Raw genomic sequence first — 17,513 nt, 5'->3', positions numbered from 1 at the left:
TTTATAGGATGACTTACCTTCTACGTTTTGACTACATGGTCAAAGCTCATTTCTGTGTTTGAAAAATAGCTCTACTTTCCATCAGTAGGGAGGCAGCATAGCCTAAAGAAAGTAATTTTAACTTTTTTCCAATTTTTTTATGGTGGGAAAATATGCATAAACAAAATTTACCATCTTAACCATTTTCAAATGTAGCATTTAGTGTTATTAAGTACATTTATAATGTGTTGCAACCATCACCACTGTTCATGTCCGTAACTTTTCTTGTAAAAGTGAAACTGTGTCCCCATTCAACAATAAGTCCCTATTCCCCCACCTCAGCCCCTGGCAACTTCCATTCTACTTTCTCTCTCTATGGTCTTAACTATTCCGAATACCTCATAGAAGGAATCATACAGTATTTGTCTTTTTGCAGTTGGCTTATTCACTTAAAAAATAGCTTTAACTTTTAATTAGACACATTCAGAGCCTGATTCTGACTTCCCAGCCTTGTAACACTGGTTAAATTGCTTAAACCGTTTTGGAATTCAGGTTCTTTTGATATAATAGAGTTAATTCCAGCTCTGCATGAAGAACTAGCAAAAGATTAAATCTAGAGAGATTCAAAGGAAACCCAAGAGAAAAGGTATCCAGGAAGCCAAGTGCAATAAGTGTTTCTAGGAGGGAGTGATCATCTCATCAAGTATTGATCACAGGACAAGTTAAAAGGGGGTCTGAGAAATGACCCCTGGATATAACAATGTGAGGTCACTGGTTTTCTTCTTGACAGTTTTCGGTGGAATGTTAAAGCACATACTGATTAGAATGGGTTTAACTGGGAGAAGAGGAATAGGAAATAGCATACAGAGCTCTTGAGGATTTTCGTTTGTAGAGGATGAGAGAAAAAAAGTAACTAGAGCGGGGATAGGGTCAAGACTTTCTGAATAGAGGAAATAATACCATGTATCTGTATACTAAAGGTAAAGATCCAGTATGGAGGGAAAATTTGATGTTCAAGAGAATTGCCAAGTAACGTCCTTGAATAGAGAAGGTGAAGAGGTGGGATTAAGTGCCAAGAGGGCAGGCACTTTGTCCCTAGTAAAAGAGCATAGATGGCCATAGGTCAGAGTTCATAGAAAGAAAGGCCTTTTCTGGTTTTCTGTTTTGATGGGAAAATGGAAGAGAAGGAAGATGGAGGAGTGGGTGTTAGAGATTTGAAGATAGAGGTCTTGTAGGAGAAGGGACTAAGAATTTACAGTATAATTTCTGATCAGCAGAAAGAGTCCATTTGAGGTAAGGGATTGCTGACTGGCTCACTTTAAATTCACATGGTGGTTTTTCTCCAGCTATGTTTAGCTGTGTAGGTGTTCAGAGTAGGCGAACAGTTGGTTAGAGTGGGTTATGGTTTATACAAACGAATAAGGTGAAGTGAAACTGGGACAAGAAGTTTGGGGAAATGTGTAACAGAGTGAAATTTCATTCCATCTAAACATTTCAGAATGTGTCTATAACAGATAAGGATTTAAAAAAATATATCAGCTTATATTTAGATTTTCAAATTTTGTCTGATCTTCAGAAATGCTTTTTACACTTGATTTGTTCAATCCTCCATTTCTCCAAGGAGAAACTGGCTCTTTTTAGTTGCAAATGGTATTTAGAGATCATACTATGGGTGTCTGCTTTTTAAAAAGATGTCATTTTCAGTTATTTGAGTCTTCATAATACTGATTGGTTTCTTTTCTTAATTCAACAGGCATGCCCAAAGAAAAATACGAGCCCCCTGACCCTCGGAGGATGTACACAATTATGTCCTCTGAGGAAGCAGCAAATGGAAAGAAATCACATTGGGCAGAGCTTGAAATAAGTGGTAAGATATGCAAGCATAAATGTATGGTGTGGAAATTAAGATATGGTAGAAAATCAAGTTTGCTAATGCCAGTACACAAAAGAAGCAATGTTGTATTTTACCAATGCTAATCTTAGAAACAGGAAGATCCAGTAGAAAGAACGTGGTTTGAGTCAAAGTTCAAAACCCATTCATTGCTTATTTGCAGTTTCAGTGTCCTATTTTTAAAATGAGGATAATATCAAGGACGAAATGAAAATAACACTTGTGAAGTGCCTCGTGTGCAAAGGTTTGTTCTGGTACTTAATTCTCTGGTAAAGTAGGATTGTTTTAAAATTACAGATTTCCAGTGGGGTGGGACATGCTCATTCTAGTATAAGTTCTGGGATTGATTTGTTTCTCGCTACTTTCATCATTTGGTTTTTTCAGTCTGAGTCTCTGAGGACAGCCTTATTTAGAAACACAAAATCTAATGAGTTTGGAGCTCTTAAAGTTCTCTCTACCTTTAATGCAGTCTAATCATTTTCCAAGAAATATATGAGTCCCCACTTTCACAGAGGATATCCCCAGCATCCCTGATAGTGGGCATGTAGCCTTTTCTTAATCTTTCAAAGGTGGTAAAGGGACATTGTTACTTCTGAAGGCAACCAGCGCTAACATAGTTTTGTGTTAATGTTGGCCTAATATGCCTCCCCATAATTTCCTGAAATAATACAGAGTAAGTTTTCTCTTTTTTCTGCCCTTGATTTATTTTTAATGTAATGCAGCAAACATACTGAGCATGTGCTATGTGTAAAACATTTTGCCAGGCGCTGTACTAGGCATATGGAAGATATATAAATGGAAAAATACAGTTCCTATCATTTTGGAGCTTATGGCATATTAGGGAGCGAGAAGAAGGGACTGATCGGTATAAATAACTAGTAGACAGAATATAGCTGCCACGTCTAGGTAGAAAAGTGCTGTACAGGAAGCAAAAAGGAAATAGTGATAGTAGTATTGCTCCCTTGTCAGCTCCGAATTTCTGGGTAACCTAATGAGTGAGTAAACGTAAACTTCTTCTGCAACCATAGTAGAGGTCAGACCCACACAGGTCTCTTCTGTTTTCTTTTTCTTGATTTTTAGAGTGCCAGCCTTAATTAAGCTGAGTTCAATTTTTTATAAAGTGGGTGTGGTGGAGAGTGAAATTTCTCTCTTCTTTCCCTTCTCCTGTCAAATTTGACTTTCCGGGTCAGAGGATCCAAAAGAGAAATGTGCTCTCATTTACCAGTTACCTTCATAGCACAGGGAGTCACTGTTCCCACTTTGCCCTTTTAATTTCTTCGGGACTGTTATTTAACTGCATTTTCTCTTTTTTCAGCGTGGATTAGCAGTTTTTGAATTGGAACTTCTTTGCTTATAGAGAAGTTTTCCCTTTCTTAAAACATCAGGATAAGCTAAGCTAGAAGATACATCAGTTTGATTTTGAGTCACTGTTCTCTGCTTGCTCTGAACTATGGGATGCCGTTTGTAAATAAGATGGGAAGGAAGAGGGGAGGGTCCTCTAAAGTAACATTCTTTGCAGATAGTCTTTACCATGCATGATGGAGGATAAGCTGTTGGTTGACTAGGTCTCTGGAACAGGACCTCATAGTTAACAAAGCCACTACTAGGGAGGTTTTATTGTCTTAGTCCTTAATATATAAGCTCCTATGTGTAGAAATTGTCAAGGCTGAACTCATTTCATGCTAAGACAGTCATTTCATGTATATGCCGTAGCATCAGTTCCTTAAGATCCTGTGATACAAAATTCTAGGGATCTGAGGCCATTGATCCTGGACCCACAGTTCTCTCATATGCTCCTCTGGGTCCAGGGGATGGATGGTCAGTTCCTTGTGTCACTTGGAGGAACTGGATAACCAGATATGCCAAGTGACTATTAATCATCTACCTTTAAGAAAGCTTTTTAATTGTGAAATGAAACACAGAAAACCACAAAGACAAATATATTAATGAACTATTATAAGGTCAAAAGCCTATAACCACTTACCCAAGTCAAGAATTAGAAGTTTTTCACTTACCTCAGAATTCCCTCCATAAGCCGCAGCCAGTCAGAACACCCTCCCTGCTCCCATAGGTAACCATTATCCTGACTTTTATAGTAATCACTTCCTTTGTTTTCTTAGTCTTAACACTAAATTATGTATACCTATGTATTATAGTTTAGTCTCCCCCTCTTTCGTTTTTCATTTCTTTTTTCATTAGGTGAGCTGCACCTATAAAGATACACTTTCCCTCATGTACTAATTGATTATCCAATGTACAATTTAGAGAGGAAAGGCAGAAAAGAAGGCTTGTTTCTTTCCTTTTATTTACTGGTTTCCAGGATAAACCATCATCCTTTGAGGATGACCAATTAGGTTTTTTAAAGTATCATTATTAACTAGTATTTTTAAACATTTGGGTTTCTTATGTCAAGAGTTGTAATTATTCTCATTTTGATGCTTAAATTGTCCTGTTGGCTAACGGAAGAGCTGCTTGAAATGATTTCTGAGTTCTTTGACACAATCCTAGTTGTCTTCAGTAATTTCCTTGCTATCTGGTATGGCAAGGTTTTTTGGCTTATTTTATATATTTCTTGCTTCAGAACTGGAATATTGTCATTTTTTCCAAGAAACCTAGTTTTTTAGTTGGAAATGGTATTCCAAGACCATAGTACCTGTTGCTAGGGATACTCGTTGTTACTGTGTTGATTATTTTTTCTAGGTCTTTCCACTAGACACAGGTAGTAAATATGACACATCTGTAGTCATACACATTTATGATGAAAAGATATATTTATGAGATAAATAATACACTATTTATATGACATGATATATAATAAAATACCTTTAAAGATATAAATACGTTTGTATATTTGAAGTTAAAATATTTTATGAAAATATACTCATATTTTCTATTTAGATTCAGAATAACAGGGATTTTAGCTAACCTTTTTTAACATAGCTCTTTAATATGAGAGTCCTAGTATTCAGAGACATGGGATGATGGATTAGAATATTTCGTAATTACTTATTTGCTGTATCCCATATTACACACATAACCATCTCAGAATAACTACTAAAAATACCACCAGTATGAGTACCAAGAGCAGGTAAAACTTTGTATATGATCCCCATTCCCTCTCACCCCACCTCCATTTAATAGTTGTACTCTATATTACTTACTATCAGCTTTTCCATTTAACCTGCATAAAACCCCATTTAGACCTAAGTTTGCTATAGGCTTGATGACAATCTGATTTTCTTTCTCTTACTATTATTTGCTCTTTTTGCTTAGATGCTGAAAGGATTTTTTTCCTCTTAAAATCAGTAATTTTACTAGAATATATCTTGGTGTTGGTTGTTCTATCTTGATATTCTCAGGTATAGTATGTTCTTTCATTGTACAGCTTGAATTTTTTTTCTTTCAATTTCAGGAAAGTTTCCTTGGATTACAATTTTTAGTATTTGTTCAGATCCCTCGCTTTGCTTTTTTTCAGAGAGATTTGCTCTCTTTGCATTTTCATCTCTTGAATAATTTAAATATTTTAATTAAGGCGTAATTTATAGTAAAATAAAAATAAAACACAGTAAAATTCTTGCTGTGTACAGTTCTTTTTACAAATACATATAGTTGTGTAACTACCACCACAATTATAATATGGAACAGTTTCATCATCCCAGAAAACTTCCCCATGCTCCTTTATAGGCAGACCTCCCCCCACCCCACTTCCAGCCCCTGGCAACCACTGATTTTTTTTTTTAATACAAGTAGAACAAAAAAAGCTTTATTAGAAGGGAAAGTACACTTCCAGAAGTGTAAGCGGGGCTGAGCAAGAGAAGCATGGCTCAAAGGCCTTTTTTTTTTTTAAATAATTTTTTAAAGCAGTTTTAGGCTCAAGTCAGATTCGATGGGCAGTGCAGTATATGACCCCTCCACTGTCAACATCTCCCACCAGAGTAGTGCATTCGTTGCAATTGATGAACCTGTACTGACATGTCATAATCACCCAAAGTCCATACTTTATGTTAGGGTTCACTCTTGGTGTTGTATGTTCTGCGGGTTTAGACAAATGTATAATGACATGTATCCACCATTACAGTATCCTACAGTTTTCACTGCCCTAAAAATCCTCTGTACTCTGCCAACTTATTCCTCCTTTCCCCTAAACTCCTGGCAACCACTGATCTTTTTACTGTCTCCATAGTTGTGCCTTTTCCAAAATGTCACATAGTTGGAATCATATAGTATGTAGCCTTTTCATGTTGGCTTCTTTCACTTAGTAATGTGCATTTACGTTCCTCCAGTCCTTCTGTGGCTTGATAGTTTTTGTTTGTTTGTTTTTAAGTGCTAAATAATATTCCATTGTCTTGATGGACCCAGTTTATTTAGCCACTCACCTACTGAAGGGCATCTTGGTTTCTTCCAGGTTTTGACAGTTACGAATAAAGCAACTATAAATGTCCATGTGCAGGTTTTTCTGTGGATGTAAGTCTTCACTTCCTTTGGGTAAATGCCAAGGACCGTGTGGCTGGACCACATGGTAAGGCTATGCTTAGTTTTGTGAAAATCTGCCATACCTCTTCCAAATTTTGCACTTCTCTCAGCAATGAATGAGACTTGCTGTTGCTCCTCATCCTCTCCAGCATTTGGTGGTATCAGCGTTCTGTACCTTGGCCGTTCCGATAGGTGTGTGTAGCAGTATCTTGGTGTTATTTTAATTTTAATTTTCCACATGACATGATTAAGAGTATCTTTCCATGTGCTTATTTACTATCTGCATATCTTTTTTGGTGAGTCTGCTCTGGTCTTTTGCCCATTTTTTAATTGGGTTTTTTGATTTCTTGTTGAATTTTAAGAGTTCTTTATATATTTTGGATAATAGTCCTTCATCAGACATGTCTTTGCAAATGTTTTCTCCCCGTCTGTGGCTTGTCCTCTTATTATCTTAATAGCATCTTTCACAGAGAACAGAAATAATTAATTTTAATAAAGTCCAGCTTATTTTTTTCATGGATTGTGCTTTTGGTGTTTTATTCGAAAAGTCACTGCAAACCCAAATCATGTAGATTTTTCTCCTGTGTTATCTTCTAGGAGTTTTATGGTTTTATGTTTTACATTTAGGTCTGTGATCCACTTTAAGTTTTTTTTTTTATGAAGAGTGTAAAGTATCTAGACTTTTTTTTTCTTTTTTGCTTGTGGGTGTCGTTATTCCAGCACCATTTGTTGAAAAGACTTTCTCCATTTTCTTGCCTTTGCTCCTTTGTCAAAGATCAGTTGACATGTGGGTCTGTTTCTGGGCTCTGTGTTCCATTGATATTTGTCTAATCTTTCACCAATACACTACCCTGATTACTGAAGCTTTATGGGAAGTCTTGAAGTCACATAGTGTCAGTCCTCTAGCTTTATTCTTTAATTTTATGTTGGCTATTTTGTGTCTTTTGCTTCCTCTTTTAGTTTAGATGGCATTGAATCTATAGATCAAGTTGAGAAGAACTGACATACAATATTGAGTCTTCCTATCCATGAACATAGAATATTTCTCCATTTACTTAGTTCTTTGATTTCTTTCATCAGAGTTTTACAGTTTTCCTCACATAGATCATGTGTATATTTGTTAGACCTCAGTATTTCATTTATGGGGTGCTAATGATATTTTGTTTTTAATGTCAGATTCCAGCTTTTCATCGCTGGTTTATAAGAAAGCGATTAATTTTGAATTTTTTTATTGCTTCATTTATTTGTGATTTTAAAAAATATATTCTAGCTTTCTAAAAGCATTCTTTTGTGGTTATTCATTATGAAATTCTTTGTAGTTTACTGACTTTTTCTGAATCTTATGTTCTTTCAGTGCTTTTATCATTTTCTTAATACCTTTTAGCTTATTTTGAAATTGTTTATAATAGTTTTGGGGGCGTGTTTGCGATATGCTTTTGTTGTCTATAGACAGTTATTCTGGTCCTTATACTCTTTTTTTCTTATAATAACTTCTTAAAATATGATAACTTCTATAGAATTTGACCTTATAACTTCTATTCATTTTTTTTTAATTTGAGTTTTCTGAACTTTTAAAAGGTGTGCTCAGGAAAGTTTTTCTAAATTCAGAGCTCCCTCCCCCCCAAAAAAAACCCCAAAAATTTAAATAAATAAATGAATAAATAAATAAATAAATAAAATTCAGAGCTCCCTCTTCTGTTTTTGCAGAGTGGGAGACTTTCTGGTTCTGTTCCCTTCTCATTTTTATCTGTACCTTTGGTTTTTGTTTTTTTTTTGTTTTTGTTTTTGTTTTTTTGTTTTTCCATCTCTTTTATTCCTGTCCTAGTCAGATTTAATTCCATTTTTGGAGTTTTTGTCCTCAGTGTGGGGTCATGACTGGTCAGTTTATAGAGTTCCTGGGGCCCAAACTTTTTTCAGACTTACTGTGGACACTTGGCACTTGTTAACAGAATTGCTCTAAACTCCCTCCAGTTGCAGTGATGTTCTCTAATTGGAGCTTTTCAGTGGATACTGGTTGGTTTCTCTATTTTCATTTCCTTTAGATACATTTACATTTATGTAAATGATATATGATTGAGTTTAAATATTGCTGTCATGTGATTTACAGTTGACTCTTGAACAACACAGGGTTGAATTGCACAGGTCCATTTATACACAGATTTTTAAAAATAAATACCTGTACTATTTTTGACCCAAAGTTGGGAGTCTGTGGATGTATAATGCTGACTGTATGCACGGATCTATGCCATTTTGTATAGTGGACTTGAGCATCCATGGATTTTGGTGTCTGCAGAAGTCCTGGAACCAATCCCCCATGGATGCCAAGGGGCAACTTAAGTTTTCTGGGGAGTCAAGAGTTATATGTGATTTTCAACTGTGCTGGGGTTGGGGAAGGGTGTTGACATCCCTGACCCCCAGTTCTTTGTTTCCCATCTATCAATGATCACTATCCTGTGCTGCCTGCTGTTCAGTGTCTGAAATTCAAGTTTTCATGTATTTTTTTATTTTATTTTATTTTATTTTATTTTTTTATTTTATTTTATTTTATTTTTTATTTTATTTTATTTTATTTATTTTATTTTATTTATTTTATTTTATTTTATTTATTTTTGGTTGCTTAGGGTGGGAAGGTAAATTCAGTCCATGTTACTCTATCTTGCTAAAAGTGTAAGTCTGTCTTAGTTTTTTTAAAGATTGTCTTTGGTAACTCCAATATCTCAATCTCCTGGAGTTTCTGGTCTCTTGTTTCTCTTTTTCTCTGGTTTTCAGTTCTTTGGGATTTTTATTGAATGCTGGAAATTATATATGAAATGGTAGAATAAGTTGATGGTTGGGATGGTGTTCTCTTCCTTAAGTTTGAATTTGCTTTTGTGTTTGCCAGGCAGTTGCAGTAGGAGTGGGTGACTTTGATCTCATCAAGGATTCATCTCTCTTGAACCTGGTGTTCAGTAGTTGAGAGGGTTGGCTTACTGCAGGGTCACCTCTAGTCTGTTTGTAGATCCCAAGTGGAATCTTGGTGGTTTAACTAGGTTGTCTTGGTGGCCCCTGTATTCCCATTGTGTCTTCCCAGCTGTGTGGACGAAGACTTAAAGTCATGCTCAACACCTCAGCCTCTCAGTTCCAGTTTTCACCTCATCTGCTACCTTTCTGCTCATGATTCTGCGTTTTCTTCCAGAGATGGTGTGGTGGTATGTGTCCTGCTTATTACTCCCTCTTTGCTTCCCTTCTTTCCAAGTTCTTTATGTCTCATGTCTTTCCTGTTTTTGTAGTTCTCCAGTGCTTTCATTTCACACTCATTTTGTGGGGTTCCCCCCTACTTTTATCTAGTTTTTTTTCCTCCAGTGGGAGGAACAAATTACTCTATTGTTACAGGAACCTGAAGTCCATATGTGTACAAATTTAAAAATTCTGCTTAAAGAATCTGCAGATAACAAATCTCATGTTCCTCTTGTTCTTGTTCCCCATTGTGTGGGGACAGCACTATGGTTGCCTGCTTTTGAGGTGCATCTGTAGCCCAGATAACTGCTTGTTCCAGGCCCTTCGAGTAGAAGTGGAGGGCAGAGAGAAATGCACCAACCAGAGCTACACTCAAACTTTCCAAGCAATAGGGACGTGGCTCTGGACTCCCTGGAAGTCATTAAATGGTCTATGGGTTAGGTACCTTGGCTATAGCCTTTTCTATTTTGTGACATTTTCCAGCATTTTGAAGGCTTGAGTTTAGTGTGAAAGTAAACTCTATTCAGACTATTTTTCCAAGGAGAGTGATGGACCATATCTCTCAAATTCTGGATCAAATTCTGTGTGTGTGTGTGTGTGTGTGTGTGTGTGTGTGTGTGTGTGTGTGTGTTTAAGACTGTGATATTTAACTTGTTGATTATCATAAGTGTAACTCCAGAGTCAAGTGATTTTCATTATGTCATCAACTTGTGCAGCTGCACACCCTCTGGATGACCCTGTGCCTGTTTTGTGGGAGTTCAGAGTTGGGAACAGGTTAAAAGGAGAGGCAGGAAGCCCAGGTGGAGGCAGCAGATACTGAATGGTCCTTCTGAGGCCATTACTTACTCATTGGAAAGCATTTAAATCTCATTCATTTATTTATTTTGAAACTTGTGATGTAGTAGATGATTAGATGTAAGATTTTGGGAATCTAACAGACTGTAAGAGGATACTGTAAAAACCATGATAAATACAGGGCAGAAAGTTTGAATGAACTGTTTTAAGACTATCTTAACCAGCTTGGTAGGATCAGGGAGTACATCCTAGAATAGCTAACTACCTAGTTAATATTATTAGCCAGGGGAAAGTGGAGTTAAGGACATTTAAGAAAGAGGGGCATGTGAAAATATAAAAAAGTAGACAGCGGAAGCCTCTCTTTCATCCCCCCTTTACAGCTCCCAGCATGCCCGCGCACATACCATTCATTCACACACAGCTTCTTTGGCATCCCTCTGGAGCCCTACATGTATACAAATAAAATATAGAGTCTTACTCCACACCTTATTTTTAATTCAAAAGATGTGCTTTTTTTTTAAATGAACTTTGTATTTTAGAGAGATTTCTAAATCAGTATATTGATAGCTCTCCTGTACTTTTTATTTAAACTCTAAAATATTTCTGTCACACCTTTACTGTAATTAAGTGGTACTGTATTGATGGTCAATCTAAAACAGTACTGCAGTGAAGAACCTTATACATTATTTTGCATCTCTGATAATATATCTGTAGATCAAAGAGTATACACATTTGTAATTTTGACAGGTGATACTTGGCTGGTTTTTCTTTTAAATAATGAAATTCACAGTCAACTTGTCTAGTCTTGACATTTTTATCATGATCATGTTATTTTATAAACTAGGATAATTTATTTGTCTTTACATTTGTTCTTTATGTGCCCTTAAGTTTAATATACTTATTAGATTTATTTCTAGGTCTTCTATTTTCCTTTCACCTGGTTATTATATATATGCAAAATATTGTTTTCTGTATGTTAATTTTGTTCTGTTACACTACAAACATTTTTTATATAACAATTTTGAGCTATAATTTACATGCCATACAGTTCACTCATTAAAGGTTACAGTTCAGAGGTCTTACTTTGTTCATGGAATTGTGCAGCCATCAACACAGTTGCTTGAAAACATCTTCATCCCTCAGAAGAAGCCCTATATTATCAGCGGTCACCCCACTATCCCTCCCGACCCCCAGCTCTAGGTAACCAGTAATTTACTTTCTACATAGATAGATTTGCCTGTTCTGAACATTTCGTATACATGGAATCACAATATGTGGTCTTTGTGACTGCCCTCTTTCGCTTAGCATAATCTTTTCAAGGTTCATCTATGTTGTAGCCTGCGTCAGTGCTTCCTTCTTTTTAATGGCTGAATAATCCTTTATGTGGATATCACATTTGGTAAATAACAAAAATTCAGCCGAGTAAATTTAAAGATCAAACTGACTTTATTGTATGATTCAGGAATTGGGCAGCATCCCATCTAGCAAATAGAAAGGAGCTCCACCAAGCTGTAGACAGGGAAAGTTTTTTACAGATGAAAAGGGAGTTGGAAAAAGGAAACTGTTAGCAAAGAATGCACTGTTTCAGGCAAGGTCATGGCAAGGGGAATGGAAAGAGTCTGTGGGGTGAATGACCTCACTATTTCTGACAAGGTAATTCCATGTTGACCTGTTAAAGATTACATTCCTGGGATGCTAAACTAGGTTAAGTGTTGAATCTTGGTTTGCTGACAGGCCTAGCACAAGTGACTTCATTTTGGGGCCTGTTGTATCTTTTTAAACACATTTTATTTGTTCATTAAGTGGTTGATTGACTTTTGGTTTGTGTTATGGAAAAACATTCCTGTGTGTCCCCTCTACTCTCAGTACTCTCCTGTAACACTACTTCACTTGTGACACCAACTGGGTGTCCTGTGATTTGAACACAACCTACCTGGAGATAGTGTTAGGTCTCACAAGTTAAGGGTTCAGTGCCACAAGAGTGCTCCTGCCCAACTTCAAAAACCAGTCATAAGTCCAGGTTATTATCTGTGTACCTGACTGGCTATAAGTTGGAGGTTCCCACGTCCCCCTCCTTGGTTTCGATTAATTTGCTAGATCAGTTCACAGAACTCAGGGAAACAATTTACTTATTAGATTAGCAGTTAATTATAAAAACTTAGGAAAAGCCAAATGGAAGAGTTGCATAAGGCAAGATGTGGGGAAAGGACGAGAAGCTTCTCTGCTCTTTGCAGACCTCCCCACCCACTCTTCACTTCCATGTGTTCATCAGATTAGAAGCTTTGAGAACCCCATAATTTAGGAATTCTTAGGGAGCCTTCATTAGACATGATTGATTGATCAAATTGTGGTGATTGATTTAACCTCCAGCTCTTCTTCCCTCCTTAGAGGTTGGGGGTCGAGGAACTGAAAATTCCAACCCTCCAATCTTGATTGATTTCCCTGGCAACCAGCCCCCATTGTGGCAGCTTTCCAAAAGTCACTTCATTAATGTAAACTCTGGTATTGAAAGGGGCATCCTATGAGTAACAAAAGATACCTGTATTCCTTTCGTCGCTTCAGAAATTCTAAGGTTTTAGGAGCTCTACTGGCAACTGATGAAGACCAAATCTGCATTCCTTGTTATAAATCACAGGTTGTTTCCACTTTTTGGCTTTAAAAAATAATGCTGCTGTGAACATTTGTGTACAAGTTTTGGTGTGGAATTTTCATTTCTCTCAGGTATATACTTAGGAGTGGAATTACTGGGTCATATGGTAAATGCTTAACCTCCTGACTAACTGCCAGATAGTTCTCCAAAGTTTCTGCATCATTTTACATTCTAACTAGCAGTGTGTAGGAGTTCTAGTTTCTCCACTTCTTGGCAACAGTTATTATCTTTTTGATTTAGCCATCTTAATGGGTGTGAAGAAGTATTTCATTGTGATTTTGATTTGCATTTCCTTAATGGTTCATGAAATTAAGTACCTTTGTATTGGCCATCTGTATATCTTCCTTGGGGATGATATAAACTTTTGACAGTGAAAAAGTAATGTAATGAGTTGATGGCAGGAAGTGTACAATGATGATCTCTTTCTCTTTTATTGTAGAGAGTCAAGTTTAAAAGTGAAACTTGATGTTAAAACTATGAAGACTAACCCTTCATGTTTTTTAGAATCTCTTATCCTTAGAAGGGTTTTAGAAAGTCTGTTATGGCAGAAATGGAAAAGTTTGAAGTTCTATAGTTTCATCATTTTTTTCATTTTTTCTGTTAAAGAAGCATGTATAGTTCAATCTATTTTGATTCCTATTCATTTTTTATATGCATATGAATGTGATGTAATGGTAGATATACTGGGTGATAGAATTTTGGTATTTTTAAATGGTCCTGAATTACTTAATAAGTAAGTTCATTTAAAAATAAATTTAAGTTTTTATAGAAAAGTATAAGGTTTAGATATTAGTGACTCAGCTTTGCAATAAACATTACCTTTTCCTAAGTCCAAAAAGTTACTAAATGGTGAAGCTACTTGGTGGTGGAACACAGACTTCTACATTACACTGCGGTGGCCGTTCTATTTTGAACATATTTCACCTTTCTCCTTCTGTCCTTTCCTAATATTTGGCCTTAGCCTTCTAGTCTCTAGGTCTAGACTAAATTTTACCTTCATATCTAATCTCTTAAATTAGAGGTTTAATTTGAACAAGTTGTGTCCTTCCATTGCTATTAGAATGCGAATTCCCTTCCCACCAAAGTTCAGTGGTGTGTACCTTTGCAGTCATGTTTTCCTTTATGGGTTGAAACTTACATTTAAGTTGCATGCTTTGGTGCATTAAGTACGTTTCCTTCTCCATCAACTTTACTATTTTTAAGTTAAACATGGTTGTACTTAATCTGCCAAATGTTCTCTTTAGTGCCCTTCATGTAATTTAATCTGGTCTTGTTTTCTTCCTCTTAATCCAGTTTGCAGTGCAGGTCTTATAGCATAGACTTCCTTTTGTGAGATTGCAGTTCACTTGCTAACAGGAGCCCGAAACCCTAGTCTAACTTCATCGGGAGTTGTGAGTGGAGAAAATTCAAATTACTTTTTCTGTTTACAGTTGATTTTTGCTACTTACAGTTGTTCTGTTTTGTATGGTCACCTTGGACACGACATTAGCAAATACCGAATTATTACTCCCACAGAAGGTACCAACCAGGTTAGGTTCTAATGAACCTAACAATATTTTTGTTCCCGTGATCAACATTTTTATCAACTAATCAGTAGTACATAAGTTTGTTTTATGTGTGTTTCTGTTAAAGACACCCTATTTAATGTATGTCATTGGCTAACATTGAACTCATGGCTAACAGCACTATGTAACTCATGTCTGAAGGAAGCTTATTTATAGCATGGATTTTCTCTATGAGGCACATCACAGCCTTGCACTTAGCACTGAGCTTGGGGGCCATTTTACACATTGAAATCACTCACAGAACACAACTGTGGCACTAAATAGTGAAAGAGACACTTGTTTACCTTGTCAGAGCTGCAACAAGCAGACAGTGTCTCCTTGTTGGACCCCAGCTTGGAATTGCTTTGGCCAAGTACAGTTTTTTGCTACTCCGTGTGTGTGTGTGAATGACTGAAGGTGCTGCAAGAATTGGTTTGGGGTTACAGATGAATTTGAGGGAGTAGGTGAATTCATGGATACAGAATCCAGGAATAATGAAAATCAACTGTAATTCCTGTTTCTTCTAAAATGTCAGAAATTTAGAGGTTCAGTCAAGATTCCTTCTTCCTTGTTTTTTCTAAATCTGCAAGTGCAGAGCTAATGATATTGATTTCTTTGTAGGCACACTAATTACACCCAGTCCCTTTAGTGTAACACTCAACTTCAGGGAATACTAATTAGATTCTTTCTGTCTCCTGATATTTAGCAATGAAGGATTCTGTGCACTTTAGAATGAAGTTACTTATCAAAACAGGGCTCTTAATCTAGGTCAGGATAATCCCAGGTTTTCTCTAAACTTAAAATTGCATATAAATTTTGGAGTGTTTTATGAATATATATAACTTTATGGAGAGGTAAATAAAATAAATATCATCAGAATCTCAAAAGACGACTCCCTTTTGTTCACTGACTTTCCAGAAAATTGAGAACCTTGGGTTTTTGGATTGCATAGTTCTACCAATAGAGATTTGTATTTATCCACAGTATGTTACTTCTGTAACTTGATCTTTTAGCTTTTTTTGCACAAATGGAGTATTGTTTTGAAATTTGCTTTTTTCCAACTTCCTTTATTGTAAACATTTTTCCATATCAGTAAATATAACTATTGCATGCTCTTTAATGGTGGCATTGTCTGAATGAACCATGATTTAAGTATGCGTTATTAATGATCGTTCATGTTATTTCTAATTTTTTCCTGCTACCAACAGTATATATCTTTGCATACTTGAACAGTATTTTCATAGGGTAAATCACTAATTGTGGAATTGTGATGAGGCAAAGGATATTTAAATTTAAGATTTTATAACTGTTACAGGATTGGTTTCAAAATATAGTCGTATCTTTCCCATAATGAATCAGTGTGTGTTTCCCCCTTATCCTTGTCATTACTGGTTATTAATCTTACTTTACTTTTCACTTAGGTGGAAATGAATATTTTATTGTTTAAATTTGCATTTCTTTCATTACTGAAATGAACTTTTTTTTTTTATGACTGGTCCTTTGTTTTTTCTTGAGTGATTTACCTGTTCTTATCTGTCATTCATTTTCCTGTTGTTGATTGTTTTACTTTTTTTTTCCTTCCTTACAGAGGTCACATAAAAAATACTGAGGGTAGGGACTTTGTTTTATTTCTCATTTTGTCCCTACACCAGCATACTGGTCCCTGAAAGTTGACTGAATTAACGGATGTTATCTCTGGCTGCCATGCATGTTAGCATCTCTATTATATTTTATAGAGGTTTTAAATTTTAATGAATTAAACTTGACAGTATTTTCAGTTTTGGATTCTAAGATAGATTTATGTTTAGAAATTTATTACAGAATTTTTCTTTTCAGTGTATGGTACAGATCTGATTTCTCCCCTTCCTCTGACCCTCGTCTGATTGATTTATTTATACATTACTTGATTCTTTTTCCTTCTCCACAGACTTTGTTTTCCTTTCTGGCTACCCTCTTTTTGAGAATTTTATGTCCTTCCTATTAAATTGAAGTATAAAAATGCATTTCTCAAGCCCTTTCAGTTCTTCTTAAGCAGTATCTTGAGTGTAGAGGGCTGGAACACATGCAAAACATGATAGACACTTGCTAAATAGTTTGTTATATTTTAACAAACTATTTATGTTTATGTTATATTATGTTTATGTTTTAGTCATATTGAATATTAGCTATTTTTCATTTTTATGAACTGATAATTAAGTAAATAAAATTTGTTTTACAAATAGTCTATGCTGCAGATTCTACTTAAGTGTTATACAGTAAGGAAAGGCACCTTAGATCAAGATAGATTTTATTACACAGCTCTGTTGATGTATAGTTGACATGTAATAATCAGCATATACATAAAGTAAATAATGTGATATATTTTGACCTGTGTGTACATCTTTGAAACCGTCACCACATTCAAGAGTGAACATACTCATCATTCGTCAAATTTGTAATCCCTTCTTCCCTGCCTCCCTCATTTCTCCATGCCCTCCCGCATTCTCAGGCAACCAATGTTCTTTCTATAGCTATAGATTAGTTTACATTTTATAAACTTTTTAAATAAATGAAGTCATACAGTATGTACTCTTTATTTTTGTCTACTACTTTGAGATTCATCTGTGTTGTTAGTTTTCAGTAGTTCATTCTTTTTATTACTGAATATTAGCCCACTATTTCGATATGCCAGTATTTGTTTTTCCATTCACTTGATGAATATATTTGAATAGTTTCCAGTATTTGGGTATTACAAATAAAGCTGATATGAACATTTATGTACAAGTCTTTGCGTAGGCATAGTTTTTATTTCTTTTGGGCAAACACCTAAGAATGGAATCGGTCATATGATAGGTATACAATTAACTTTTTAAAAAACTGACAAACTATTTTGCAAAGAGGTTGTCTCATTTTACATGCCTACTAGGTATTTTTATTCCATACCCTTACCAACACTTGGCAGGATAAACTTTTTAATTTTAGCCTT

General features: G+C 35.6%; 1 protein-coding gene across 2 annotated transcripts in view; it reads left to right on the top strand.

Annotated features, from left to right (window-relative positions):
* CNOT6 (CCR4-NOT transcription complex subunit 6) overlaps positions 1-17,513 on the top strand; it is a 68,656-nt gene that overhangs the window by 22,120 nt on the left and 29,023 nt on the right. For both annotated transcript variants that reach the window (XM_039880220.1, XM_039880219.1), the window contains exon 2: positions 1,733-1,846. In XM_039880220.1, the coding sequence (XP_039736154.1) occupies positions 1,735-1,846 (112 nt within the window). In that variant the 5' untranslated portion in view covers positions 1,733-1,734. The remainder of the gene's footprint in view (positions 1-1,732; positions 1,847-17,513) is intronic.

Source organism: Pteropus medius, unplaced genomic scaffold (assembly GCF_902729225.1).
Source record: "Pteropus medius unplaced genomic scaffold, Ma_sr-lr_union100, whole genome shotgun sequence".
Lineage (NCBI taxonomy): Eukaryota > Metazoa > Chordata > Mammalia > Chiroptera > Pteropodidae > Pteropus > Pteropus medius.
The sequence above is the reverse complement of the archived record's forward strand: the minus strand, read 5'-3'. Positions and strand labels throughout refer to the sequence as shown.